The sequence below is a fragment of the Orcinus orca genome, chromosome 16 (genome assembly GCF_937001465.1).
Source record: "Orcinus orca chromosome 16, mOrcOrc1.1, whole genome shotgun sequence".
In the NCBI taxonomy this organism is placed as follows: domain Eukaryota; kingdom Metazoa; phylum Chordata; class Mammalia; order Artiodactyla; family Delphinidae; genus Orcinus; species Orcinus orca.
In genome coordinates this window covers 10,924,797-10,952,489 of record NC_064574.1, presented here as the reverse complement: position 1 = coordinate 10,952,489, position 27,693 = coordinate 10,924,797, and the positions used below count along the sequence as shown (strand labels likewise).

The following is a 27,693-nucleotide window of genomic DNA, read 5'->3' as shown; positions in this document are numbered from 1 at the left end:
AATCAGGCTTGATGCTCTGTTACTTCCTTCTCTGAACATCTACCGGCCAACAGAAGCAAAGTGACCTCAAAGCTAATTTCTATCAGTATAAAACCTACAGGAGGCCAGGGACAACTGTTGCCTAAAGGCTTTTTAAAAACCGAACGTGGAGGAAAAGGCTGGGCCAGGCTAGTGGTTAAAAAGAGCGTGGGACAGAGACCCCTTCCCCTTATCACCTGCTGTGGGTGTTTGCTTGGCACAGAGCTCAGAACACAGGTGGCACCTAGAGCCATGGTCACGGGCAGCCCCGGCCACACCCGGTCGTGATTGAAATCCGTTTTTCAAATGACTTCTCACCCAGGCTGGGCCACTGCACAGGAAGGATGGTTATAAAGACGTCAAGAACCTGGTGTTCAGTTTTACAGAGCAACACCAGGAGCCTCTTTCTCTAAAAGAGCCAGACTGACCATAACGCCTTCACCCTGGAAAGAGCACTGTGCAAAATAAAAATGCGATGTCTTCGTCTATCTAAGGGCCCACTGTCAAGGTGCAATGCGAACCGGACTTGCTCTCAGCCAGTCACTTTCAGCACAGTGGACAGGGTTAAGGGCGTTTTTTTGGCTTTTTTTTTTTCTACAGCACAAAGAACAATTCCTCATGCTAGAATTTTTTTTTTTTGAATCGATGTTCACGGTAACATACAGGCATTTCAGAAGTCAGCTCATCCAGGCCAGCTTTTGTGTGTTTGCCCAGGGACAAGCTGATTAATCTCCCGGTGATTAAAACCATGACATTATCCAGTTCAGTTGATGAGCTAACATAAGATAAAAGTACAGATGCGGTCTGATGAACCGTAGGAGCTGTTGGCATTTAGACTGTGTTGATTAAAACCACTGTAAGGCTCCTTCACTCGTAAATGCAATCGATCCTGAAAACATAACCCCCCACCCACCCCACCAAAGGCGTGGACGAGCCAGTGGAGGGTGAATTCTCAGGTACACCAGGCAGCACCACTCGGCCCTTTAAGGCAGGGTGTCTTTCATGTATGATTAAACACCTTTCCCACAAATTAAAACATCACCTTAGGTTTATGCATTAGGCTGTTTTGTTTTTATTAATAATGGTAAGGGCGCCTTCTGCACTTGATGCCTTATAAAACTCTCTGCTTTTCAAAGTAGCCCTGTCTGAGGGGCAAGGGCCAAGATGCTTGGATGGAGTGATAGAGAAGTCTGATGCCCACTTTACAGGTGGAGAGACTGAAGCCCAGAGTGGTAACGTGACTTGTTCAAGGTCTCAGAGACACCTGATAATATGGGTTCCAAGATGTCCCGGGCCTATGGTTCTCACCACTTAACTGGGGGTATTTTTCACCTAAACGCCCAAGGAGGAAGGTCAGCCAATAGTTTTTCAACACCCAAAATGCTTCCTTTCCCTCCCTTTGGCCTCCTTCCTAATACAACTTCATTGCCACAGCCTGATGACAGACTTTGAAGGAGCTGGGGAGAGAGAAGATGGGAAAATACCTTACACATTCTAGAATCCTTTTGTGAGAAAGCAAGATGTAACTCCCTGAGAGGACTGACGATTGGGATAACTACGCTGGATTCCCAGCCAGGCTGCACCGGAGGCAGAAGCGAGATGCCCTGGGCTGCGCCGCCCTCGCTAAGCGCCCCCCTGCATGTGGAAGCAGCAGCTGGCCCTGTGGATGGAGGGCGGAGGGGCACACCTGCATTAAGACCACAGGTACCGGAATCCCCTGCCTGGGTAGACTAAATCCCTGAGAGACACTGCACCGATTTCTTGCCCACACTGGGCCTCAGCCTCCCCGTCTGCAGAATGGGCACAGGCTACAGTGAGGACTACAGGTGAGCCCGCAGAGTGAACAAAGCTTAGCCTGACGCCCAGGGTACAGGAAGCACTCAAGAAAAGCAAGTCATTCTTCTTTTGGGGCTGCTCTCTGTAGGTCCTTGCTTCTGCATGTGGAAAACTTAGGGCCGGAGTATTCACTCGGCATTCAACTCTGCATCTTTGCCTCTGGCAAACTGAGGATGACGACTCACCCCAATATGGGCACCCGGGTCATTTACACTACCGCCCACTTCCTGCCAAGCCCTGGCAAGGCTCACATCGGCTCCGCACAGCAAGCACAGCCTTCGCCCCCAACACAGGAAGGCTTCGGGGCGGCCACTCCAAGCTCTATCGCCCAGAATGTGGCGGGGGGCGGGGGGGGGGCATTGAAACAGCTCCAAAGTGGAGACTGATTCTCAGGCCCATGGCAACCACACAGCCGTGCGCACCTGCCCACCCACCTGCATGGTGCTGATGCAGAGGCTCCTGTGGATCACAAACTGGCTGAGGGCGGCCGAGCGCTTGTAGCTATTCCGGCCATGCACCATGAGCAACCGGCCAAGGTGCTTGAACTGAGTGATGGAGAAGTCCGCAGCCAGCGAAGCCTGTTTTCCTTCCTAAAATCCGACAAAATTGGGCACCGTCAGGAGCACGAGAGGTCAAGGCACTTTTTTTTTTTTTTGGAATTTAAAAAGCAAGAAACTGTAAGGAGATTTTTGAAGAACTTCAATATAGAGGTTCTTTGGTTTCCAGCTATACACGGTTGGTGGTCTGAGTCTAAATTTGATTTTAAAAGAGGAATTTATTGAAATAAAAAACATTCATAAGCGCAGATACTCATAATTGGGAGGTCAAACGGATCTAGTATTAAGCCTTGGGGGTTAGGCCCAACCCATAATGTGTATCAGAAGCAAAGAATCATTCTAAGATAGGCATTTAGCACTCAGCTCAGTTCAGAGTTAAACATACGGGGGGGGGGGGCACAGCTCATGCTACCAACAATACTAAACTGAACATTCCCGAACATACAGCTCTGCATGTTCGTAGAACTGGAAATAATCTCTAGTGCAGCCATATTATGGGATTCTCTAATTTTAAAAGGCACATGACAGATGCCACTAATGGGACAGATGGACATCACAGCCTCCTGGTGCGACGCGACAGGAAGGCACCAACTCCCCTTATGTGCTCCTCACACCAAAAACGCAGAACCTGAATCAGATCCATCCGACCCACAGACGTCGTGGGAGGTTCCACAGCCGCCCCAAATGCTTCCAAAACATCGAAGTCGTGAGACACACCGCCTCCCCCCACAAAAGAGCTGGAGAGAAGTGTTCTCCATTAAAGAAGAGTGAAGAGACATGAAGACACGGGAATAAATGCAGCGCGCGATCCTCCACTGCTTCATGGAGATATCTTTTTGAACACCTTGAGGACAACTAGGGAAATGAGACCGTGAATATTACATAACATTATCATATCAATGTTACACTTGGGGTGATGCTGTTATTTTGCTTAGGTAGAAGAATATACCTGTTCTTAAGAGATCCAAGCTGAAGCATTTAGGGGTAACGTATCCGCAACTTACTTTCAGCTGATTCTGAGAAAGCGGGAGAGAGGGGAAGGAAGAGCAGAGGGAGAATCCTGCAACTGTTTACACCTGGGAAATTACAGCGAAGAGCAGACAGGTGCTCACTGTTCTATTTCAACTTTTCTGAAGGAGTTACATTTTTCAAAATGAAAAAGGTCCAGGCAACGTACAAAATGGTGGACCTACATCTTTTGATGTATAAATAAATCTAAGATGTAACAGATTTAGGCAAGCTGCATTTTAAAAAAAGCATAGTATAACATTTTAAATTTTACATTCTATGTGGAAATACTGTATATACATGTGTAAGATGTGTGTATGCATATATATGTACTTGTGTGTGTATATATAATATTATATATATACCCATAACTATTAGTATAGAAATAGACAAAAATTCTGGAATAACCAATGTTACTAGTTTTATACCACCATCTAAAAGAAAGGATGCACTTTATCCATTTCTAAATTGTTTCGGGTTTCTTTTTTTACAGTGAGCACTTTTTACTTTTAGACTCCAAAAACCAAAGGAATCAGAATATAATTCTGAACAGAACAGAAAATGGTTTAGTACTATCAGCATCGTGTAAAGAATTCCATCTACTAAACTCAAGTGTGCTTCTTAAAACCTGCATTGAAGGAATCCATACAGATTTCAGACATAACAACTCCTTCAAGGATCACTTAACTCTGCAATTTCAAGTAACTGTCAACTGGATGAGAACCAGAAAACCAGGAAAAAAAAGAAAAAAGGTGGAAAAGAAAAAACATTTTTGGAAATTCCAAATGCAGGAATGTATGGAAGGAAACACATAAGGGAGCATCTCCTGCCCTCACTCTCGGCCTCTGTACTCTTACTTTACACACTGTGCTAACAAACGTGGTGACCAGTCTCCTTGCCTACAGTCACCGCAAGATCACAAACGAGAGAGGGCAGGGTAAACTACACACAGCTGGCACACAGTTGACAGGGAAGGAAAGAGGAAAACTATTATACTGTAACACACAAACTTAGCCTTTTAATGAGGGGCAGGACTTCCCTGGTGGCACAGTGGTTGGGAGTCCGCCTGCCAATGCAGGGGACGCGGGTTCGATCCCTGGTCTGGGAGGATCCCACATGCCACGGAGCAACAAAGCCCGTGTGCCGCAGCTACTGAGCCTGTGCGCTACAGTCCGCAAGCCACAACTGCTGAGCCCGCATGCTACGGCTACTGAGGCCCGCGTGCCTAGAGCCCGTGCTCCACAACAGGAAAGGCTACCGTGGTGGGAAGCCAGTGCACCGCAACGAAGAGTAGCCCCCGCTCGCCACAGCTGGAGAGGGCCCGCGCGCAGCAAGGAAGAACCAACACAGCCAAAAATAAATAAATTTTTAAAATAAATAAATTTAATGAGGGGCAAACCACGCCACATTCTTCCATAATCCCCAAGAGATCACCCCACAGTGTGATAAGTAATGCTTTTACTGACAACACTCCCAGGAAAGCGTTTGAAGTACATTCGCTGCACCCTAAGAATGTAGCAAAACACTTTAAAAAATTAGGTTTTGGCAAGCAAAGACTCAGCATTTGTCTGTAAGATAACAGTGATAGGGATCTGTGACTTGCAGATTGTAATACCAGGTAATTATGGTACATGATTCCTTATGCTCTGTAATTGTAATCTAGAATTTCCAGAAGCATTAAAGCTGTGTCTTGGAGGGAAAATGAAACTCCAGCTGGTGGAGCAACTCCCAGCTAACGACACAACCACTTCACATCCTAATGACAACCACTCGGCAGAAATCAGCACACACGCCCCCCACCCCACGGGCTCACCTTTCCCTCGACACCCACGCCGCAGTCAGATTCTTGGATCATACTGACGTCATTGCCTCCATCACCTGCGGGTCACCCAGACAAGAGAGAAGAGCCAGGAGATTAGGGAGAGGCAAGAAAAATAACCTTGCTTTTCGCTGCTACTTCAAATAATCATACACGTGCTGCCTCTCACTGCATGCTAAGTGTCTTTTCTGCTCTGCTCCACTTAATCGCTCCAGCAACCTGCAGTAACACGTTCTTATTCTACAGGCAGAGGAGCTGAGAGTCAGAGGAACCAGGTGACTGGCTGAGGGTCCTGGCCATTGAGTCACTGAGCAAGGGAACCGTGTCCATGCCACGTGGGCACTTACAACACCGCACGCCCTGCCTCCAAGGTGTGGGTGTCTCGCCATTGTCAGCAATGACAGACGTTGCACGTCGGGAACGCTGACTGCGAGTGCAGCGAGCACTTCTTAAATGCTACTGCCCCTCTGAACCCTCCTAAGCACCATTTGAGAGAACCACTGTTACTCTCCCCTTCCACCAATGAGCAGACAGGCTCAGCTGGGGGAAGGAAGCCCTCCGGGACCCTCAGCTAGGAAAAACCAGCAGTTTGGACCCAGATTCCTCTCCGCAGTGTGGTCTTAGCCCCCAGGCACTGCTGTGTCCCATGTCACCGGCAAAGGAAGCGCAAGCTAAGGAGGAAAGCCCTCAGCTTGCTTCTCGACTCTTTCTCAAAGCAAAATACTTTAAAAAATAATAATAATAACAAAAATAGGGCCAAAGGGGGAGGGGGTGTCAATGTCACGGCCTGAATAAAGTGGCCTGGGAACCTGAACCCCAGGACCCAAGCGCGCCTGGGGAAGGCCGTCTGCGCAGGCGCGGCAGCCCCTACCTACTGCACACGTGAGCTTCCCCGTGCGCTCCTGGAGCAGGCGTACGATCTGGGCCTTCTGGGTGGGCGCGCAGCGGCAGCAGACCACGGCCGGGCACTGGCAGGCCAGCTCCATGAACTCGTACTCGTAGTACTTGAGGCAAACCTGGCGGGGTCAGGGAGAGGTGGTGCGTCGGCCAAGGCCCCTCCCACACGGCAGCTCCCGGGAGGAGCCTGCTGGCGGGGTTACCCGTGCCCACCTCCAGGGAGTCTCCGGAGATGACTAGGGCACAGTCGTGCTTCCTGCGGAAAGCGTTCAGCTCGAGGTGGGCCTCGCCGCGGTTGGTCACCTGGAAGGAAAGACAGGATGAAGGAGGCCTTGCTCTCCGGAGCTGGTGGAACAACAAACAGTGGCTTCCTGCAGCCTCGTGAAGACCACGGCCGGCGGCCCGGGCCCCCACCCCTCTCCTGCCCCCAGAGCCAGAGACGAATTAGATCCTGTTTGCTATGACTCTGTGGGAATCCGGAGGGCCTGTACGCCAACCATCCCCTCGCACTTCCCGCAGGATGGCTGTGACCCACATAATAAAAATAAGAGCACAAAGCCACTGTGCTTTCATTCTGTGCCAGGCACTGTCCAAATAAGCACTTTTCAAGCATTTTCACCCCATCTGCTTCTCACAAGGACTCTTCGAGGTGCATGATGATAATAGTTCTACTTTACATCTAAGGAAACTGACACAGGGCAAGATTTGTTAGCCTGGCTACCGTGTCACAGCCCATCCACTTCAGAGCAGGCCTTGGAAGCCAGGCATCTAGCAGGGGCTTTTCTAAGAAGGCCCAGCTGTTAAATATGACACACTTTGGGGACCATACAGTCTGTCACAACTACCCAACTCCGCCGCTACAGTGCCAAAGCAGCCACAGACAATATGTAAATAGATGGGTAGATCTTGTGTTTAAATAAAACTTTATTTACAAAAACAGGTGGCCGGCACATGGGCTATAGTTTGCAACCCCTGAATTCTAGAGCATACAGTGTGTTCTCACTACGTGCAATAGTTATGTTCTGGAAAGTTGCTGTGAATACTGAATTAGTGATTTTTAAACCACTGCTCCTGGGGGAGGTACGGGGCTAGCTAGGCTCCTATGAGCCTCTGGTCACAATATTTTTGTCCATCAGTCAATACATAACCTCATTTTCTATGTGCCTCTGTTTAAAGACATCTTTGAAAATATGTATTGTTGAAATAAGTCAGAGAAAGACAAGTACTGCATGATATCACTTATATGTGGAATCTAAAAAATAAAACAAACTAGTGAATATGACAAAAAAGAAACAGACCCACAGATATAGAGAACAAACTAGTGGTTACCAAGTGGGAGAGGGAAGCAGGGAGGGGCAAGATAGGGTTACAAGCTACTAAGAGGTACAAGCTACTATGTATAAAATAAGGGGCTGGTGGAGTCAAGATGGCGGTGTGGGAAGACGCAGAGTTTGCGTCTCCCCACAACTAGGGAACCTGCTGGACGCTGGTGGGGGACCTCAACACCCCAAGAGATGGGAGGAATGCTCAAGTGAACTGGTAAGACGTGGGGGGACTGAGGGGGGGAAGTGGAGGCCAGACAAGACCAGCACCCCTGAGGGGTGGCTGAGAGGGGGGAGGGGTTCCCACGCCTGGAGGGACCCTCAGGGGCTCGGATGGGGGTGGGATGTACCAAGCGTTTCCCCTGCCCCATCGGCCAGGGAAGTCTGCCTTGCTCTCAGGCCGGGTCCTAAGCCCTCAGAGGCCCCCTCCAGGCCCCATTGGTCCTGGGGGTGTAGGAAGGAGGCCAGGGGAGAACAGGAGAGGCAGGCGGGAGAGGCCCTTGGGGACTGGAGGAGAGCAGCAGAGGGCGTTTGCCCCACCCACTCGAGCCCTGCTGGGCTCCCAGGTGGGGTCCCCCACCCTCTGAGACCAGAGGCAGGAGGCACACCTGGGCCCCTTCTGTTCTGTTGAGCCTAAGCCCCACCCCCTACACCCCCAGGGCCTTTTCCAGCCCTGTGGGTCCTAAGCATAGGCCCTGCCCACCACCCAAACCCCACCCCTGCTTAGGCCCCACCCTCCACAGCCAAGGCCTTTTCCACCTGTTTCTTTTTCTTTCTCCTCCTCTTTTTTACTATTGTGGTTCTGTTTTACCTTCTGGTTGTTGTTTCATCCATATTTTTATTTTTATATTCTTTCTAACATATCTGTTAGTTTCCTAGTCTAATTTTATTTTTTACTTTGTTATTGTTCTTTTTTTTTTTTTTTGCCACCCCACACGGCTTACAGGATCTTGCTTCATGAGCCAGGGGTTGGGCCAAAGCTCCTGTGGTGGGAGCTCCAAGTCTGAACCACTTGGACTAACAGAGAACCCCAGACCCCAGGGAATATTCACCAGAATGAGGTCTCCTGAAGGTCCTCATGTCGGCACCAAGACCCAGCTCTATACAACAGCCTACAAGCTCCAGTTTTTGAAGTCTCAGGCCAAACAACAAGTAAAAAAGGAACACAATCCCACTCATCAAAAAAAAAAAAAAAAAAAAAAAATGAGATGGCAAAAAAAATACGTCAGAGATGAAGGAGCAAGGTAAAAACCTACAAGACCAAATAATTGAAGAGGAAACAGGCAATCCAGCTGAAAAAGAATTCAGACAGTAAAGATGATCCTGAATCTCGGAAACAGGATGGAGGCACAGACTGAGAAAATACAAGAAATGTTTAACAAAGATCTAGAAGAACTAAAGAACAAACAGAGATGAACAACACAATAACTGAAATGAAACATACACTAGAAGGAATCAATAACAGAATAACAGAGGCAGAAAAACGAATAAGTGAGCTGGAAGACAAAATGGTGGAAGTAACTGCCAAGGAGCAGAATAAAGAAAAAAGAATGAAAAGAACTGAGGACAGTCTCAGAGACCTCTGGGACAACAATAAACGCACCAACATTCGAATTATAGGGGTCCCAGAAGAAGAAGATTAAAACAAAGGGTCCGGGAAAATATCTGAAGAGATTACAGTAGAAAACTTCCCTAACATGGGAAAGGAATTAGTCACCCAAGTCCAGGAAGCACAGAGAGTCCCATACAGTATAAACCCTAGGAGAAACACACCAAGACACATATTAATCAGACTAACAAAAATTAAATTCAAAGAAAAAATATTAAAGGCAGCAAGGGTAAACCAAAAAATAACACACAAAGGAATCCCCATAAGGTTATCAGCTGATTTTTCAGCAGAAACTCTGCAGGCCAGAAGGGAGTGGCAGGATATACTTACAGTGATGAAAGAGAAAAACCTATAACCAAGATTACTCTACCCAGCAAGGATCTCATTCAGATTCAACAGAGAAATCAAAAGCTTTCAGACACGCAAAAGCTAAGAGAATTCAGCACCACCAAGCGAGCTTTACAACAAATGCTAAGGAAACTTCTCTAGGCAGGAAACAAGAGAAGAAGCAGACCCACAAAAACAAACCCAAAACAATTAAGAAAACGGTAATAGAAACATACATATTGATAATAACCTTGAATGTAAACGGATTAAATGCCCCAACCAAAAGACACAGACTAGCTGAATGGATACAAAAACAGGACCCATATATATGCTATCTACAAGAGACCCACTTCAGACCTAGAGACACATACACACTGAAAGTGAAGAGATGGGAAAAGATATTCCATGCAAATGGAAATCAAAAGAAAGCTGGAGTAGCAATACTTGTATCAGATAAAACAGACTTTAAAATAAAGACTGTTAGAAGAGATAAGGAAGGACACTACATAATGATCAAGGGATCAATCCAAGAAGAAGCTGTAACAATTATAAATGTTTATGCACCCAAAATAGGAACACCTCAATAAATAAGGCAAATGCTAACAACCCTGAAAGTGGAAATCGACAGTAACACAATAATAGTAGGGGACTTTAATGCCCCACTTACACCAATGGACAGATTATCCAAACAGAAAATAAACAAGGAAACACAAGCTTTAAATGACACAATAGGTCAGATACATTTAATTGACATTTATAGAACATTCCACATGAAAGTGGCAGAATACACTTTCTTCCCAAGTGCACACAGAACATTCTCCAGGATAGATCACATCTTGGGTCACAAATCAAGCCTTGGAAAATTTAAGAAAACTGAAATCGTATCAAGCATCTTTTCTGACCACGTGATGAGACTGGAAATCAATTACAGGGGAAAAAAACTGTAAAAAAACACAAAGACATGGAGGCTAAACAGTGCACTACTAAATAACCAAGAGATCACTGAAGAAATCAAAGAAATAATTAAAAAATACATAGAGACAAATGACAACAAAAACACGATGACCCAAAACCTATGGGATGTAGCAAAAGCAGTTCTAAGAGGGAAGTTTATAGCAATTCAGTCTCACCTCAAGAAACAAGAAAAATCTCAAATAAAGCATCTAACCCTACACCTAAAGCAACTAGAGAAAGAAGAACAAAGAAAACCCAAAGTCAGTAGAAGGAAAGAAATCATAAAGATCAGAGCAGAAATAGATGAAACAGAAACGAAGAAAACAATAGCAAAGTTCAATAAAACAAAAATCTGGTTCTTTGAGAAGATAAACAAAATTGATAAACCCTTAGCCAGACTCATCAGGAAAAAAAGGGAGAGGATGCAAATCAATAAAATTAGAAATGAAAAAGGAGAAATCACAACTGACACGGCAGAAATACAAAGGATTATGAGAGACTACTACAAACAACTATATACCAATAAAATGGACAACCATGAATAAATGGACAAATTCTTGGAAAGGTGCAATTTTCCAAGACTGAATCAGGAAGAATTAGAAAATATAAACAGACCTATCACAAGTAATGAAATTGAATCTGTAATTAAAAATCTTCCAATAAACTAAAGTCCAGGACCAGATGGCCTCACAGGCGAATTCTATCAAACATTTAGAGAAGAGCTAACAGATTATTTTCAAACTCTTCCAAAAACTGCAGAGGGAGGAACACTCCCAAATTCATTCTACAAAGTCACCACCCTGATACCAAAACCAGAAAAAGGTATCACAAAAAAAGAAAATTATAGACCACTATCACTGATGAACATAGATGCAAAAATCCTGAACAAAATACTAGCAAACAGAGTCCAACAACACATTAAAAGGATCATACACCATGATCAAGTGGGGTTTATCCCAGGGATGTGAGGATTCTTCAATATATGCAAATCAATCAATGTGATACACTATATTAATAAATTGAAGAATAAAAACCACACGATCATCTCAACAGATGCAGAAAAAGCTTTTGACAAAATTCAACACCAATTTATAATAAAAACTCTCCAGAAAATGGGCATAAAGGGAACCTACCTCAACATAATAAAGGTCATATAGGACAGACCCACAGAAAGCATCATAATCAATGGTGAAAAACTGAAAGCATTTCCTCTAAGATTAGGAAGAAGACAAGGATGTCCACTCTTGCCACTCCTCTTCAACATAGTTTTGGAAGTCCTAGCCACGGCAATCAGAGAAGAAAAAGAAATAAAAGGCATACGAATTGGAAAAGAAGAAGTAAAACTGTCACTGTTTGCAGATGACATGATACCATACATAGAAAATCCTAGATGCCACCAGAAAACTACTAGAACTAATCAATGAATTTGGTAAGGTTGCAGGATACAAAATTAATGCACAGAAATCTCTAGCAATCCTATACACTAACAACGAAAAATCAGAAAGAGAAATTAAGGAAACAATCCCATTTACCATCACAACAGAAAGAATAAAATACCTGGGATAAACCAACCTAAGGAGGCAAAAGACTTGTCAGAAAACTATAAGACAATGATGAAAGAAATCAAAGATTACACAAAGAGGCGGAGAAATATACCATGTTCTTGGATTGGAAGAATGAATATTGTGAAAATGACTGCACTACCCAAAGCAATCTACAGACTCAATGCAATCCCTATCAAACTACCAACGGCATTCTTCACAGAATTAGAACAAAAAAATTTTACAATTCGTATGGAAACACAAAAGACCCTGGATAGCCAAAGCAATCTTGAGAAAGAAAAACAGAGCTGGAGGAACCAGGCGCTCTGACTTCAAACTATACTACAAAGCTACAGTAATCAAGACAGTATGGTACTGGCACAAAAACAGAAACATAGATCGATGGTACAGGATAGAAAGCCCAGAGATAAACCCACGCACATATGGTCACCTAATTTATGACAAAGGAGGCAAGAACATACAATGGTGGTTCTTCAATAAGTGGTGCTGGGAAAACTGGACAGCTACATGTAAAAGAATGAAATTAGAACACTCCCTAACACCACACACAAAAATAAACTCAAAATGGATTAAAGACCTAAATGTAAGACCAGACACTATAAAACTTTCAGAGGAAAACACAGGAAGAACACTCGTTGACATAAATCACAGCAAGATCTTTTCTGACCCACCTCCTAGTGTAATGAAAATAAAAACAAAACTAAACAAATTGGACCTAATTAAACTTCAGAGCTTTTGCACAGCAAAAGAAACCATAAACAAGATGAAAAGACAACCCTCAGAATGGGAGAAAATATTTGCAAATGAAACAATGGACAAAGGATTAATCTCCAAAATATACAAACAGCTCATGGAGCTCAATATCAAAAAAAACAAACAATCCAATTAAAAAATGGGCAGAACACCTAAATAGACTTTTCACCAAATAAGACATACAGGTGGTCAAGAGGCACATAAAAAGATGCTCAACATCACTAATTATTAGAGAAATGCAAATCAAAATTACGAGGTATCACCTCACGCCGGTCAGAATGGCCATTATCAAAAAATCTAGAATCAATAAATGCTGGAAACGGTGTAGTGAAAAAGGAACCCTCCTGCACTGTTGGTGGGAATGTAAATTGATACAACCACTATGGAGAACAGTATGGAAGTTCCTTAAGAAACTAAAAACAGAACTACCATATGACCCAGCAATCCCACTACTGGGCATATACCCTGAGAAAACCATAATTCAAAAAAAGACATGTACCACAATGTTCACTGCAGCATTATTTACAATAGCCATGACATGGAACCAACCTAAATGTCCATCAACAGATGAATGGATAAAGAAGATATGGCACATATATACAATGGAATATTATTCAGCCATAAAAAAACCCGAAATTATTTGTAGTGAGGTGGACGGACCTAGAGTCTGTCACACAGACTGAAGTCAGAAAGAGAAAAACAAATACTGTATGCTAACACATATATATGGAATCTAAAAAAAAAGGTACTGATAAACCTAATGGCAGGGCAGGAATAAAGACACAGACATAGAGAATGGACTTGAGGACACGGGGGTGGAGGGAGAAGCTGGGGCGAAGTGAAAGAGTGGCATGGACATATGTACACTACCAAATGTAAAACAGACAGCTAGTGGGAAGCAGCCCCATAGCACAGGGAGATCAGCTCGGTGCTTTGTGACCACCTAGAGGGGTGGGATAGGGAGGGTGGGAGGGGGGCTCAAGAGGGAGGGGATATGGGGATATATGTATGTATACAGCTGATTCACTCTGTTGTACAACAGAAACTAACACAGCATTGTGAAGCAATTATACTCCAATAAAGATCTATTAAAAAATTTTAAAATAAAATAAATAAGCCACAAAGATATATTGTACAGCACAGGGAATATAGACAATATTTTATAATTATAAATGGAATATAACTTTTAAAAACTGTGAATCAGTGTGTTGCACACCTGAAACATATAATATTGTACGTCAACTACACTTCAATAAAAAAAATTTTAATTAAAAAAATATATTTATTATTGATTCATTAACATTAGACTCATGGCCAACAGGACCATGACTCATGCCTGGAGGAAGCTTATCTCCAGGAGGCTCATCACAGCCTTCCTGCACTCAGGGATATGGTCAGTTCCCAGCTCTGTGCTGGGGGCCATGTTAAACAGTGAAACTGCTAACAAAAAAACCCACAAAGATGCAAAAAATGTGGCACTGAGTAGACTGAAAAGGACCCTTGCGTCCACCTGAGAGCTGAGACAAGAAGGCAGAGCGGGCTTCCCTAGTGGTGCAGTGGTTAAGAATCTGCCTGCCAATGCAGGGGACACGGGTTTGAGCCCTGGTCCGGGAAGATCCCACATGCCGTGGAGCAACTAAGCCCGTGTGCCACAACTACTGAGCCCGCGTGCCACAACTACTGAAGCCCGCGCGCCTAGAGCCTGAGCTCTGCAACAAGAGAAGCCATCGCAATGAGAAGCCCGTGCACCGCAACGAAGAGTAGTCCCCACTCGCCGCAACTAGAGAAAGACCACATGCAGCAACGTAGCCAAAAATAAATCAATCAATAAATTTTTTTTAAAAAGGCAGAGCATCACCCCTCTCCACCTCAGTTAGGAACTCACTCGTCAGATGACTCAAACTTTCCACTGCTGTGTATGCGTCCATATAGGGCTCTGAAAGCACCTCAAGTACTGATTTTCGGGTTACAAACAAGTTTTAGCGAGTGGGTGAATTTGCAAATACAGAATCCATAATGAGGATCCACTGTATCTGTCTCTACACGATGCCGGTTGTGCTAGTCCCGAAACTGCTGGATTTCATAAAGCTTCAACGGGCTATAGACCAAAGGCAGGGGTATGGGGGGAGACCCCCAAAACATCTAGATCCAGTTGTTTGGCTTGGTAGCTCTGATGACAGATAAGTAGGACCACCACATCTGGCCCCAGAGGGGACCTAGTGCCCCTCCCAACTCCCAACTCAATAAGGCCAATCACCGTCCTTGGCTTCAAGCCCTGGAGCAGCTCCTTGTGCCCGCACTGCTTGGGCCAAGCGCTGGCCACCAGGGCAGGGAATTCTCATTTGCCACCCAACACGCCTCCTTCTAAAGGTTCCTCAAGGGTTTCCTTCAGGAGGGAAGACAGGCCAGTATCTGCGATCTGGAACTGATTTCCTACCCAAGGAGTTGGCTTTGAAGGGTTCAGGGAAATCCCAGACTTGTATGTACAATTTCACATGTATGAGCTCATCTGCATCCTTCACGCTGATCACACCTAACTCCCGTCAGCTCCTCAAAGGGACCACAGCCAGCACCGGGTTAAGAACACAGGTTAACATGGGGCGGTAACCAGGCGCTCCTGCACCACCACCGGCAGGAATCGTTGAGCCTCGCCTGGGTCATTCAGTGATCCCACCCAAACCAACGACGTGAGCTCCCACCACCACCCCCCCAGGGGTCCAAGCGAGGCTATGAGGCTACAGGGCAAACGGCAGCATCACCCCACAGGGCCCCAGAGCAGACAACGCTTTACCAGCCGAAAAACGTGGATGTCTTGGTTTCTGGTCACCAGATGTGCATTCTTTGCTGTGCATGTAGCTGTCTCCAGCTTGTCCCCCGTCAGCATCCAAACCTGAAATTACCGCATGGAAGGGGTCCCCTTGGTTAGCGTTTGAGGCTAGCCTGTCGCCTGTGTCAGCCGAGTTTCCAAACACATCGAGCTGAACTTGATACGTTCCATTTACCTCCTTGAGGCCTACAATGTCCCCAACGAACCACAGGAAAGGCCCCAGTTCAAGGGCTTCAAGACCTTGGGCGTCTGCCGCTGGTGGTAGCAAAAGCTGGTGTGGCACTTTTGAAAAACTGGCCACATGCTGCAGTAGACGTTGTGAAGCTCAGCCTCTGCCCTCCTAATCCCCGTTCCGGAAACTTTTCTTAAAGCAATAAATAATCTCAAAGAAGGGGAAGGCTGTATGGACGAGGGGTCACTTCCATGTCCCACAGGAAACACTGATTTGTCACGTTCCACAGGGTCTTTCTACGCGGCCGGATGCCCCCGAGCAATCTCAGGGGGCTGAACCCTAACTAAACCGCCGACAGTAAACATGCCAGGTCCTTCCTCGCCTCATAACTGAGCACTGTGCGCCTCAGTGTGGCGGGCTCAGAGAGGGTAGGTGACTTGCCCAAAGCCACAGAGCTACTTCCTGTCCCGACCAGGCCCAGGACCCAAGTCTTCAGAGTCTAAACGGATGTGCTTCCTACCCTGCTGATTCACCCATTAACCCTCTGCTCCCTCTGCTCCCCGTGGGGAAGTGGGGTGGGGGCCTTAGAGTCATCGGACAAAGGATATCTTGGCAGCAGGGGAAGCGCAGGAAAGAAAATAACCACAAAGGTTCCCCGAGTGTTCACCGTGCCGGGCACCTGTTAAGTGCTGTGCGTTGTTCCTTCACAGTAACTTTATGAGGTGGGAAACGGAGGCCCAGGCCTCATCCGTCCTGCTGACATCGCCCCGCTCAGCTCACGGGCACTCGTGCCAGATGCGGGCCCAAGGACGCAGCCCAGAGCTGCTCTGGGCAGAGGCAGGCAGCTTAACCTACGTTATTTTCAGGAGCTTCTAGCCGATGAGTTTGCTAATCCCTTGCTTGGGTCCGCTGAGATGGAGCCCGCTCCCCAGACGCCCTCTACTGGCGTCTCCGGATTAAACTACCAGATATGTACTTTTTGGCCCCAAACAAGAATGTAAATACGGCAGTTCGTTGGGGCAGATGGTCACTCTGTTGGGTGGTCATTCAGTTACCCAGACCAAAAGACAGATTGGTTGGCTGGCCGGACACTCAACAAGAATATAACAAACACCGCAAATGCGCGGGACACAGCTGGTCCTGAGAGCTAAGGAGATGCTCTCGGTCCTGTCTCCATGGAGCCCGGCATGCAGAGGGGAAGCCGGCAGCAAAAGCGGACACACAAGACGTCTTCCACAGCTGTCAAGGATGGGAAGGCTACAGGTCACTGTCTGAGCCCGGTTCCCTGTCACTATTTCCATCCTCGGCCCCGCCTCCCCCCACCTCTAATTTTCACCCTCCGCTGACGGGATCACTGGTCTAAGTCTGGAAGTCACTGCCATGTGGCAACCTATTTCAGCAGTGGGTCCAGGCAGGCTCACCCTACCTTGATGCCGGCGTTCCTCAGGGTCTCCAGGGTGGGCCTCACGTCCGCCTGGAGCTGGTCCTCCACCCCTGTCAGGCACAGCAGCTCCATCTCCATCTCCAGGCTCTCGATCACTGTGGCCACTTTGAGGGAACGGTCGTGCACACTCAGCTTGGCCTGGACATAGCGGGCCTGGGACACACCAGGGGACACTGTCACCACTTAGGTTGGAGAGGTGCAAGGCGGACCAACTGGCAGTGGGAGAGTCTCATCCCCCACACAGGGCAGGGACCCCAGCACCTGGGTGAACCTCAAAGGGGTGAAACTGAGACCTCCAGCCTCCTTCCCAGTTCATCAGTCCAGACGCTGGAACTGGACAGACCGGAGCTCCACCCTTTGCTCTACACTCACCTGCTGTGCAACTTCTAGCAGGTCACTTAACTTCTCTGAGCCTCAATTGTTTTCCTCCCCGAAGAGGCAATAACGGCCCCAACTTCACTGGGTTTTTACAAGGATTAGTACAACTCGAGACCTCAAAAGACGGTAGCTTCTCCCCACACAGCATATGCTCTGTAACCAAGGACTCTTGACCACCAGGTTGTCTAAAGACAAAGTCTTACTTCCAAAGACCATCGACCCAACCCTCCTGTTTATCCCCTCTTTACGGTGTTAACAAAGATACAGCAGTCACAAAGCATATGCCTTTAAAACTGAAAGAAAGGTAGAATTTTATCAGGGCTAGAACTCTCGTTAAATAAAACTTTACAAAGAACTCAAGCACATAAAAGTGACAGACCCAAGCACAGTTTCTCTGGGTGGAGCAGGACAAGGGCCGCAGAAGCCTTTCCCCCAGCCTGGTCTCTCTCCCCTTCAGTCACGTGTAAATACATTCATTCAGCTTTGTGCCAGGACTGGGGGTACAACAAGGACCCTCCCCCTCAAGGAACACACAATCCATGGATGAGATGACAATTAACAAGACATATTTATACTGGAAGCCTTGGCAGTGAAAGTCAATGATCGAGTTCAAATCCAACATTTTCTACAGCTTAAAAAAATTAGGGCTTCAAGAAGGTTTACAATTTCAAATTTGAAGGTTTCATTTCATATTTTTCAGAAGGTTTATAATGACTATCGTAAGTGTTGGGGTACAAGGGCAAACCAAACTGATAAAGTCTCTGCTCTCAAAAAGATTTTATTCCAGAAAGAAGCTATCAAAAAGAATGTGAGGGCTTCCCTGGTGGCGCAGTGGTTGAGAGTCCGCCTGCCGATGCAGGGGACACGGGTTCATGCCCCGGTCCGGGAAGATCACACATGCCGCGGAGCGGCTGAGCCCGTGAGCCATGGCCGCTGAGCCTGTGTGTCCGGAGCCTGTGCCCCACAACGGGAGAGGCCACAACAGTGAGAGGCCCGCATACCGCAAAAAAAAAAAAAAAAAAAGAATGTGAAAATACGTACATAAAGTCATTACAGCTGGTGATAAATGCAGTGAAGAAAGTTCAACAGGGTGACAACGGGGAGTGATGAGGCGGGGCTGCTTTAGATGGGGGATCCAGGAAGACTTCTCAGAGGAGGCGGCATTTGAGCTGAGACCCAAAGGAAGTGAGGGAGGGGGGCCTTGGAGCTCTGTGAGGGAGGACAGTACTAGGCAGAGAGAAGAACCTGGTGTGCTCAGAAATGACGTCAGTCTGGCCAGAGCAGAATGAGGGAGGGGAAGATGGGGAGGTGAGTGGGGCTAAAAAGTAAAAGGAAAGTCACAGAACCACTGACCTCAAAGTCTTGATACTGCTCCTCTGCTAGAGATTTCTTCGCCACCACAAGCACCCGCAGCCCTTCCCGGGCCATGTTTCCACACTGAAAAGCAAACCCTGGTCAGCGGAGAGCTGCACTAAGGGCTCTGTATCCCGGACTCTCTCTGGGGAGGGCTGGAGGCTGAAGTGGATGCCCCTCCCAAGGGGACAGTGCAATGGTAAATCAGAACGCTGCTTTCCCCTGAAGCAGTCTCTCTCAGCAAACCTTCCAAAGGGGTCTCAAAATTTAAGTCAATGCAGTAAGGTCTCAGAGACTAATCTGGATTTCAGGCTCGTTGGAAAAACTGAACCTTTGACAAGAGCACTTTCCCAAATGACCACAGCCAGTGATACTGAAAGGCGGCTGTTTCCACACGGTCCCACGAAACATAGCTGTCAAGTGAAGAATATTCCAACACGTTCAACGCACAAAGTGTGATGCTGTCAGGAAACACATCCCGGCCCGTTTCATTCACCTGAGTTACCTGCCTGGCCCCTGGCATTTGGGTTTGTTACTCACTAATTGGAAATATGATATTACTGAACATAAAATGTGAATTCTGCGCCTGGAGATGGGAGATGAAACAGAAACGGCCTGACAGACTGGAGAGTTCCTTCCCTCCCTGCTGCAGCCAATTCCCACGTCACAATCCGGGACAAGGTGGCCTGTGACGGGGCCCCATGATGCCCGCCTCCTGGTACCCACACCCTTGTATGTTCACCTGCCCTGAGTGTGCACTGGACCCAGTGCCTTGTTCCTAACAGACAGAATGCGGCAAAGTGAGGGGAGGTCGTTTCCAAGAAGGTCACTTCTCTCTGTTTCATCTCTCTGTTTCACTTCTCTCTGTTTCATCCACATGGCAAGGAACGTGGCTGCCTCCGGCCTAGAGGCACTGAGGAGCTGAATCCTGCCCATGACCACTTCCCAGTGGGCTGGGAAGGGGGTCCCGCCCCAGCTGAGCCTTCAGATGAGACCCCAGCCTCGGGTGACCCCTTGACCAAAGCCAAAGAGACCCTGAGCTGAGGACCCAGCCAAGCTGTGCCTGGATTGCTGATTCGCAGAAACTGTAAGAAATTACACGCGTCCTCCTAAGCTGCTACGTTTGGGGGTGATTTGTTACATAGCCCCAGAAAACGCATGCAGGGACCCACCTCACTATTCCATGCAAGGGACAGACTCCAGGACACGCATCCAAGGCCCCGTTTCCACACCCCACGTCACGCTTACCTCTTCCTCCAGCCAGTCGTTGTACTGCACGATGCCAGCCATGACGACATCCGCTCCCTTCATGTAAAACGTAATCTCCCCAGTCGATTCATCCTAGAGGGAGGGCCGGGAGGAATGAACACCCAAGAGGAACACTTGGTCCCGCTCCAGTGGCCGCTTCCCACGAGAGATGCTGCACAAAGTGTACTCAGTGGACGCCAGTGTTTTCTCACTTGGCCGAAGATGAAAAGTGAGAGGGGAGCCTCACTTTGGGGCAAAGGCCACAGAAAACAAGAAAACTCAAAGCATTTGGAAAATCATTAAATGATGAAAGCAAGATCAAAAGGATTGAAGAACTCTGTTTTTACAGTCATTACTATTCTAACGGGAACAGACTGACCCTCACACTGTAAGATAATTTTAAATTTATATGCGGGGCTGCCGGTATTGCCAAAACGTGGTCTACCAGAAAGAGTTGGGAAGTAAGATAATTCTCGAGATCAGGGTTTCTCAGCCTCGGCACTGTTAATATTTGGGGCTGGAGAATTCTTTGCCGTGAGGGGGCTGGACTCTGCATGGCACCATCTCCCGCGGCATCCCTAGCCCACCAGAGGCCAGCCGCAACCCCCTTGGTGACAACCAAAATGTCTCCAGACATTAACAAATGTCCCCTGGGGGACACATTGCCTCAGTTGACAGCTACTGCTCTAGACAACGTGGGACCCTTACATCTACCTGAGGACTTAGGTAGAGAGCAAAGTACCCAGATTTTCAGTTCACACTGACCCGATTTTCTGGGGAGAGGGTGACATCACAGCACAGACATCAGATGCTTAGACCCGGTACCAGCTCCCAGCTGTGTGCACCTGGACAAGCTACTTCTTTTCCCTAGACCTCAGTTTCCTCCTCTGTAAAATCGGGACCCTGACAACTCTTACCGTATAGCTTGCTGGGGCTTAAACGAGATCATCTACATAGAGCAGGTAGCAAAGGGCCAACATCCACAGAAAATGCTCACCCAGTGTTATTATTCCTGTTGGGGTGACAGTCACTCCTCAAGACCCTCAGTCGCGCTGTTTGTAGAAAACAAGGTTTAAGCTGGGGGTCTGAATGGGGGTGGTTTTGCCCCCAGGGGACTTCTGACAATGTCTGGACACGTATTTGATTATCTCAACTGGGAGGTGCTACTGGCATCTAGTGGGTGGAGACCAAGGATGCTGCTAACCGTCCTACAATGCACAGGGCGGTCCCTGCAACAGAGAATCATCCCGCCCCAAATGTCAATGGTGCCGAGGCTGAGAAACCCTGGCTTTAAGGAATGATGGTGAAATCGTCAATTCTTATCCCATGACTCTTTCCTCACAGACCTGCATCGCAGGGAGGCTGGAGGCAATGGAGATGCGCAAGGCTAACTGAGCACGGCCATCACCACCTCGTGCCTAAATTCTGCTGCCCCAGGAAGCCCAGAATGCATGCCTGTAAGCTCTTCATTGAATAGGAAATAAATACCCAAGGCCAAATCAGTGGTATAGTCTCATCTACTAAAGTAACTTCCGAAGGCCTCTGATCACGGCCAGTCTTTGAGAACAACATGCTTACTCATAAAAGCACCCACAGGCCACGAACAGGCACCTGCCCTTTAAAAGCATCAGAACTGCAGGCTGCTGCTTTGATGGACTGCATCTATGCCTGCTTGTGACTCGGGCCAAAGACAGCAGTGGGGTCTGAACATGAAAGCATCTGAGGTTCCTTTTTCCTTTCGCCTTCACCCAAACGCTGCTATGGGAAATAACGCCCCCCTCCCCAGCTTCCTCTGCTCCAGAAGGGGCTCAAGAGAACTCGGACATCTTGTCCAATATAAATACTGTACCGACTGTCTCCTCCCGTTAGTCATTTCCTCCCACCAAGTTCATCACAAGGTTACTTCGTTCCCATATTATGGCAAGATTACGCTCTAAATTTACAGAGATCTGCTGGTTGTGCTGCATTGTTTGGGGGCCTCATCTTTTTCCACTGTGGTCTGACTCTGGCACCTGTTCAAAGGCCTCTTTTATTCAGACAGTGACAAGGGTATGATCTATACCAGTGATCCGACTTCAGCACGCCAAGGGGGAAGGGTGAGGGGAGGGCAGTGGAACATCTTGTAACACAACAAAAACAAAACTGGCGACACAGGGACAAACACGCAAGCCCCGACGAAACCGGCTTCTCTAACCTCACTGACCTTCTCAGAAGAGAGATTCACAGAAAGACCAGACCTTGCTTGGTGAGGGTAAGAAGATGCCGCACAGAACCGTCCTTGAGCTCACACATGTTTAAGAGGGTTGATGAGCCAGGTGAGAACAAAACTATAACTGTCAACCGTCATTAAACCAGGTTGAGAACCATTTTATAACCGAGGGAAAACTTCCTCACATCAGGTAACTGGGCAGTTACTTTCAAACAACAGACAGAAAAGATGGCCACATCAGAAGTGAGTTTCTCAGCCCCGGCACGATGAACATTTGGGGCTGGAATGTTCTTTGGTATGAGGCTGTCCTGACCTCTATCCACTAGATGCCAGTGGCACCACCCTCTGAGCTGCAACAACCAAAAATGTCCCCAGATGTGTCCCCATGTCCCCTGGGGGCAAGATGGCCCCAGGATGAGAGTCACTTCGCGAAAGGAGAACAGTGAGATTCGTGCTAAGTGGAGAGCTAGCTCCACAGCCCTGGGCACGGATTTGCACCCTGCAAAACCAAAGATACAGAGGGAGACAGGTCAGAAAACAAAAATATTAGCAAAATAATATGCATCACATTAAAGACAGCCTAACAAAGATGGATGTGCACAGATTCACTGTTAGTAGTGAGAGATGGAAAACCACCTAAGAATCCAAGAAAGGAGTATTTGATTAAGTAATGCTACATTTTTTCAGCAAAACACCATGCCCACATTAAAATCATAAAAACCATGTTTTAATAATATGAGAACATTTTCCCTATACTTATTATTCAGTGGAGGGGGTGGGAGCTTTAGAAAGCTTTAGGCGGAGTCTGAAGCCAGTTTTATAAAATTGTGTGCGGCTGTTTACCCTCATTTATGCTTAGAGAAAAAACTGAAGGGAAATTCCCTGAAAAGGCAAGAGTGGCTGTCTTTGGGTGATGAAAATACAGATGAAAGGTTCTGATCCCCTTCTATACATACTTATCTGGTCCCAATGCTGATTTTTTTTAAAATATAATCTGGGAAGGGTGGAGCGCTATTGTAAAGTAATGATAGATTTGCCCACCCAACAGTATCCCATACTCCCAGACACAGATCCCGTTCTTGCTGTGGGAAGATACAGGGGTCACATCTCATAAAATGTGATGCATGTCTGGGAATGATAGCCCTTTGCAACTAAAGGAAGGGTGACGCACTCAGCCCACTTATTCTAGAACGGCTGATATCGGGACTATTTGATGATGAGTCAACCCTCAAATGACTCCAGCATAGTCCATGGCCCTAGAACTTGGAAAAATAAAGGCTGGAACAAAATAAAAGCAATTCCATAGTAGATAACGACTCTAATTCCCCAGGAAACACCCACCCACAGGATTCATGTGGCTGCTTCCAGGCCGTGGATGTTCCTGACATCAGACACGCACTCAAGATACGGTTTAAAAGCCACGGGGCAGGCTAGGTGCAGACCAGTGGGAAAAGCAGCAGCTGCATGGGAAGAAAAGCCCCCATCCCACTCAAAAACTGCCAAGGATATATGTCTGGTAGAGTCTGAAGACTACTGGCACCGGGGACATAAAAATCCCTTAAAATGGGTCGTTTTCAAGGCACATTCGTACTGTGTGTCACTGGACCATCAGTACTGCAGCTCATGGAGCTGTTTCTAACTTTTACCTGGAGAAACAGCCTCTTCAGTGACTCCCACTTTCCCTACCTCCTGGGCTGTTCACACCCCTGGGTGATCCAGGCCCACCAAGTGGTGGGCTGGACCCAGGGACCTGCTTCTAATAACAGAATAAGGCAAAAGTGAAGGGAGGTTGGTTCTGAGATGACGTGCCTTCTGTCTTGTTCACACTCTCACAGACTCACTTGGGTGAAGCCAGCTGATGTGGGAGCCGGTCTATGGAGAGGCCTGTGGGGCAGTGGATGAGGGTGGCCTCTGGCCAGCAGCTGGTATAGAACTAAAGTCCTCAGCCCAACAACTGCAAGGAACTGACTCTTGCTGACAACACTGATTTCACCTGGCAGTGAATCCTGCCCCGGCTGAACCTTGGATGACTGCAGCCTATGAGAGATGCCGAGGCAGAGGGCCCGGCGAGGCTGCACCCGGACTCCTTGGCCCCCAGAAATTGTCAGATAACACCTCCTGTCGTTTTAAGCCATCACATGCGGGATAATCTGTCACAACGCCATACGTAATTAACACACTACCCTCAACATTACTGTGGGTGCTCTGTGAGCTTTCCCACATCCCTCTCATCACACCCAAACTCCCAGGGCCTGGCGATAAAGAGCAAGACCTGGGAGCCAGACAGCCTGGGGTAGAAGCCCAGCTCCACCTTTTCTAACTATATGAACTTAGGGAGGTTTCTTCTTCTCTCTATACCTCAATTTTCTCCTCTGTTAAATGCCAACTGCAATGGTATTATGAGAATTACATGAGTTGTTTTATGCAAATCATTTACAACAGTGACTAGCACCCAATAAGCACCATTTAAATGTTACCTCTGTTATTATTATTGTTTCTAATTCTGTTCCTACTACTAATGCTGCTAGTACTATTACTAATTACTCCTATTACTAATTCTATTATTACTAATTTACTACAATAGAATCTACAACTCTGACCCCTAAGGCATGAAACACTTGTGTAGATAGGGCGGAGGGGATCCTCATTTGTTTAAAAAATGAGAGAGTCGTATTCCAAAGATTCTCATGATCTGGGGCAGCATTTTCTCCAGCCGAGCCAAACAATGTGAAGAACCTTTAAGAACACCAGGGAACCATCTCAATACCAAAATAGGACTGGGACCAAAGCAGTCTGCAATTTTTAAAGCTCCTATGGTTAATTCCGATGATCAGCCAGGTTTTGTTTGTTTGTTTGTTTAGATCTCGTTTTATTTATTTTTGGCCATGCTGGGTCTTCGTTGCTGCGCTCAGGCTTTCTCTAGTTGCGGCGAGCGGGGGCTACTCTTCGCTGCCGTGCATGCGCAGGCTTCTCATTGTGGTGGCTTCTCTTGTTGCGGAGCACGGGTTCTAGGCACGCTGGCTTCAGTAGTTGTGGCACAGGGCTCAGTAGTTGTGGCATATGGGCTTAGTTGCCCTGCGGCATGTGGGATCTTCCCGGACCAGGGCTCAAACCTGTGTCCCCTACATTGGCAGGCAGATTCTTATCCACTGTGCCACCAGGGAAGTCCCTACCAGCCAGGTTTAAGAACTACTGAGCAGAGTGGCTTATGAACACAGGGCTTCCAGGCTTCCCAGAATGGAAAGTGTGAGTAAAAGAGCAAATAGGAAAACAAGGTATTAATTCAGATTGGCAAGATTTTAAAAGTCCGACACTATCAAGCGTTGGTGAGGATGCAGAAAAACAGTGGGACTAAGATTAGTATAAGCACTTTGGAGAAGAAGTTGAAAAAACCTGGTAAAGTTAAAGATGTATATATTCTACCACCCAGCAAGTCCACCTCTGGGTGTAGTCCACAGAAAAACACGGACATATGTACAGTGGAGACTGCAGCAGACAAGGCTACACATGGCAGCGGTCTTTCTATCGGCAAAAAAAGTGGCAATGACCTAAACGTGTATCAAGAGGGAACAGCAACAGACGGAAGGAACTGAGGTATATTTGCACAATGCAATACAACAAGTCAGCTAAGAGAAATAAAGTGGGATTACATGCATCAACATAAATAAAGCTTTTTGTAAAACGTTAAACAAAAATTAGTATGTGGAATAATAATATATATACTACAATGACACTTTATAGAGAGAATAAAAACATGAATACCATAATACATATTATTTATACCCAATGTGTCTGATAATAGTATTTTAAAATTCATAGGAGTGATAAACCTGGGGTAGGACTGAAGATGAAGCACATCTAGAAAGGACAGATGGGATTTCAATTGAATGCACAATGTTTTCTTTAAAAAAATTTTTTAACTATAATACATCCAATAGTGTGGATCAATACATAAATATAAATTTGAGCAAACGAACTCAAACACAAAAGGGTATCTACTGTACAGTTTCCTTTATATAAAGTTCAAAAAGAGACAAAATCAGTCAGTGGTAGAAATGGGACATTGGTTATATCCTTGTGGGAAGGAAGGATGCAGTAACCAGAAAGGGGTACGAGGGAGCTGCTGGGGTGATGGTGGGAGGGATTCTGTTCCTTGCTCGGGATGCGAGTGACACTGTGTTTATTACTTTGTTAACACTTGAGCTGTACACTCCTGAGGTTTGCACTTTTCTCTTTGTATGCTGTACTTCAATAAAAGCTTCAAAAAATATAAAAAGAAAATCTGAAATATTAATGCCAAAATGACGATGTTGAGTGATCACGACACTTTTTTCCAATAACTTTTGGGACTGTATGAATGAAAAATCATCGAAAATGTCTAATTACAAGGGTATCAAGACTATTCAGTGGGAAAACAATAGTCTCTGCAGCAAACGGTGCTGGGACAACTCTCCATCCACACACAAAAGAATGACGTTAAAACCCCTAACTCACACCATATATGAAAATAACGCAAAATGGATCAACGATCTAAAGAGATAAAACTACAAAAACTTTTAAAAGAAAACATAGGGGTAAATTTTCATGACCTTAGGTTTAGCAATGGACTCTCAGATATGACACCAAAGTCAAGAGCAACAGAGGAAAAAAATAAATTGGACGTCATCAAAATTAGTAACTTCTGTGCATCCAAAGAATTTTATCAAGAAAGCAAAAAGACAAGCTACAGAATGAAAGAAAATATTTGTATATCATATCTCTGATAAGGGTCTAGTATTCAGACTACGTAAAGAACTCTTACAACACAACAATAAAAGACTACCCACTTCAAAAGTGGGCAAACGACGTGAACAGACATGTCTCCAAGGAAGGATACAAGTGGTCAGTAAGTATATGAGAAGATGCTCAACATCATTAGCTATCAGGAAAACGCAAATCAAAACCACAATGAAATACCACTTCACAGCAACTAGGACGGCTACAATGAAAAAAAAAAAAAGGGAAATAACAAGCACTGATGAGGATATGGAGAAACCAGAAGCTTCATACACTGCTGGTAGAATGTATCGGGCTGGCCAAGAAGTTTGTTCAGGTCTTTCTGTAACATCTTACAGAAAGACCTGAACGAACTTTTTGGCCAACCCTATAAATGGTGCAGCATTTTGCAGAAAAGTTTGGTGACTCCTCATAAAGTTAAAAGATAGAATTATCCAGCAACTGGGAAACGGACCCAGCAATTCCACTCCTAGGTATCTACTCAAAAGAACTGAAAACAGGGCTTCCCTGGTGGCACAGTGGTTGAGAGTCCGCCTGCCGATGCAGGGGACACGGGTTCGTGCCCTGGTCCGGGAAGATCCCACATGCCGCGGAGTGGCTGGGCCCGTGAGCCATGGCCGCTGA

At 46.5% G+C, this 27,693-nt stretch overlaps 1 protein-coding gene across 7 annotated transcripts in view; it reads right to left on the bottom strand.

The window, feature by feature from the left end:
- The window catches only part of ATP9A (ATPase phospholipid transporting 9A (putative)), a 136,586-nt gene that overhangs the window by 13,784 nt on the left and 95,109 nt on the right, over positions 1-27,693 (bottom strand). For 6 of the 7 annotated variants that reach the window (XR_004478679.2, XR_004478678.2, XR_004478680.2 and 3 more), the window contains 8 exons: positions 20,085-20,177; positions 18,837-18,920; positions 17,088-17,258; positions 15,454-15,552; positions 6,349-6,438; positions 6,110-6,254; positions 5,233-5,297; positions 2,289-2,444 (listed from right to left, as the gene is read on the bottom strand). Coding sequence is in view for 4 of the 7 variants with exons in the window: in XM_033411223.2 (XP_033267114.1) it covers positions 2,289-2,444; positions 5,233-5,297; positions 6,110-6,254; positions 6,349-6,438; positions 15,454-15,552; positions 17,088-17,258; positions 18,837-18,920; positions 20,085-20,177 (903 nt within the window). In the remaining 3 variants the exon portion in view is untranslated. The remainder of the gene's footprint in view (positions 1-2,288; positions 2,445-5,232; positions 5,298-6,109; positions 6,255-6,348; positions 6,439-15,453; positions 15,553-17,087; positions 17,259-18,836; positions 18,921-20,084; positions 20,178-27,693) is intronic. The other variant, XM_049699163.1, reaches the window with a different exon arrangement.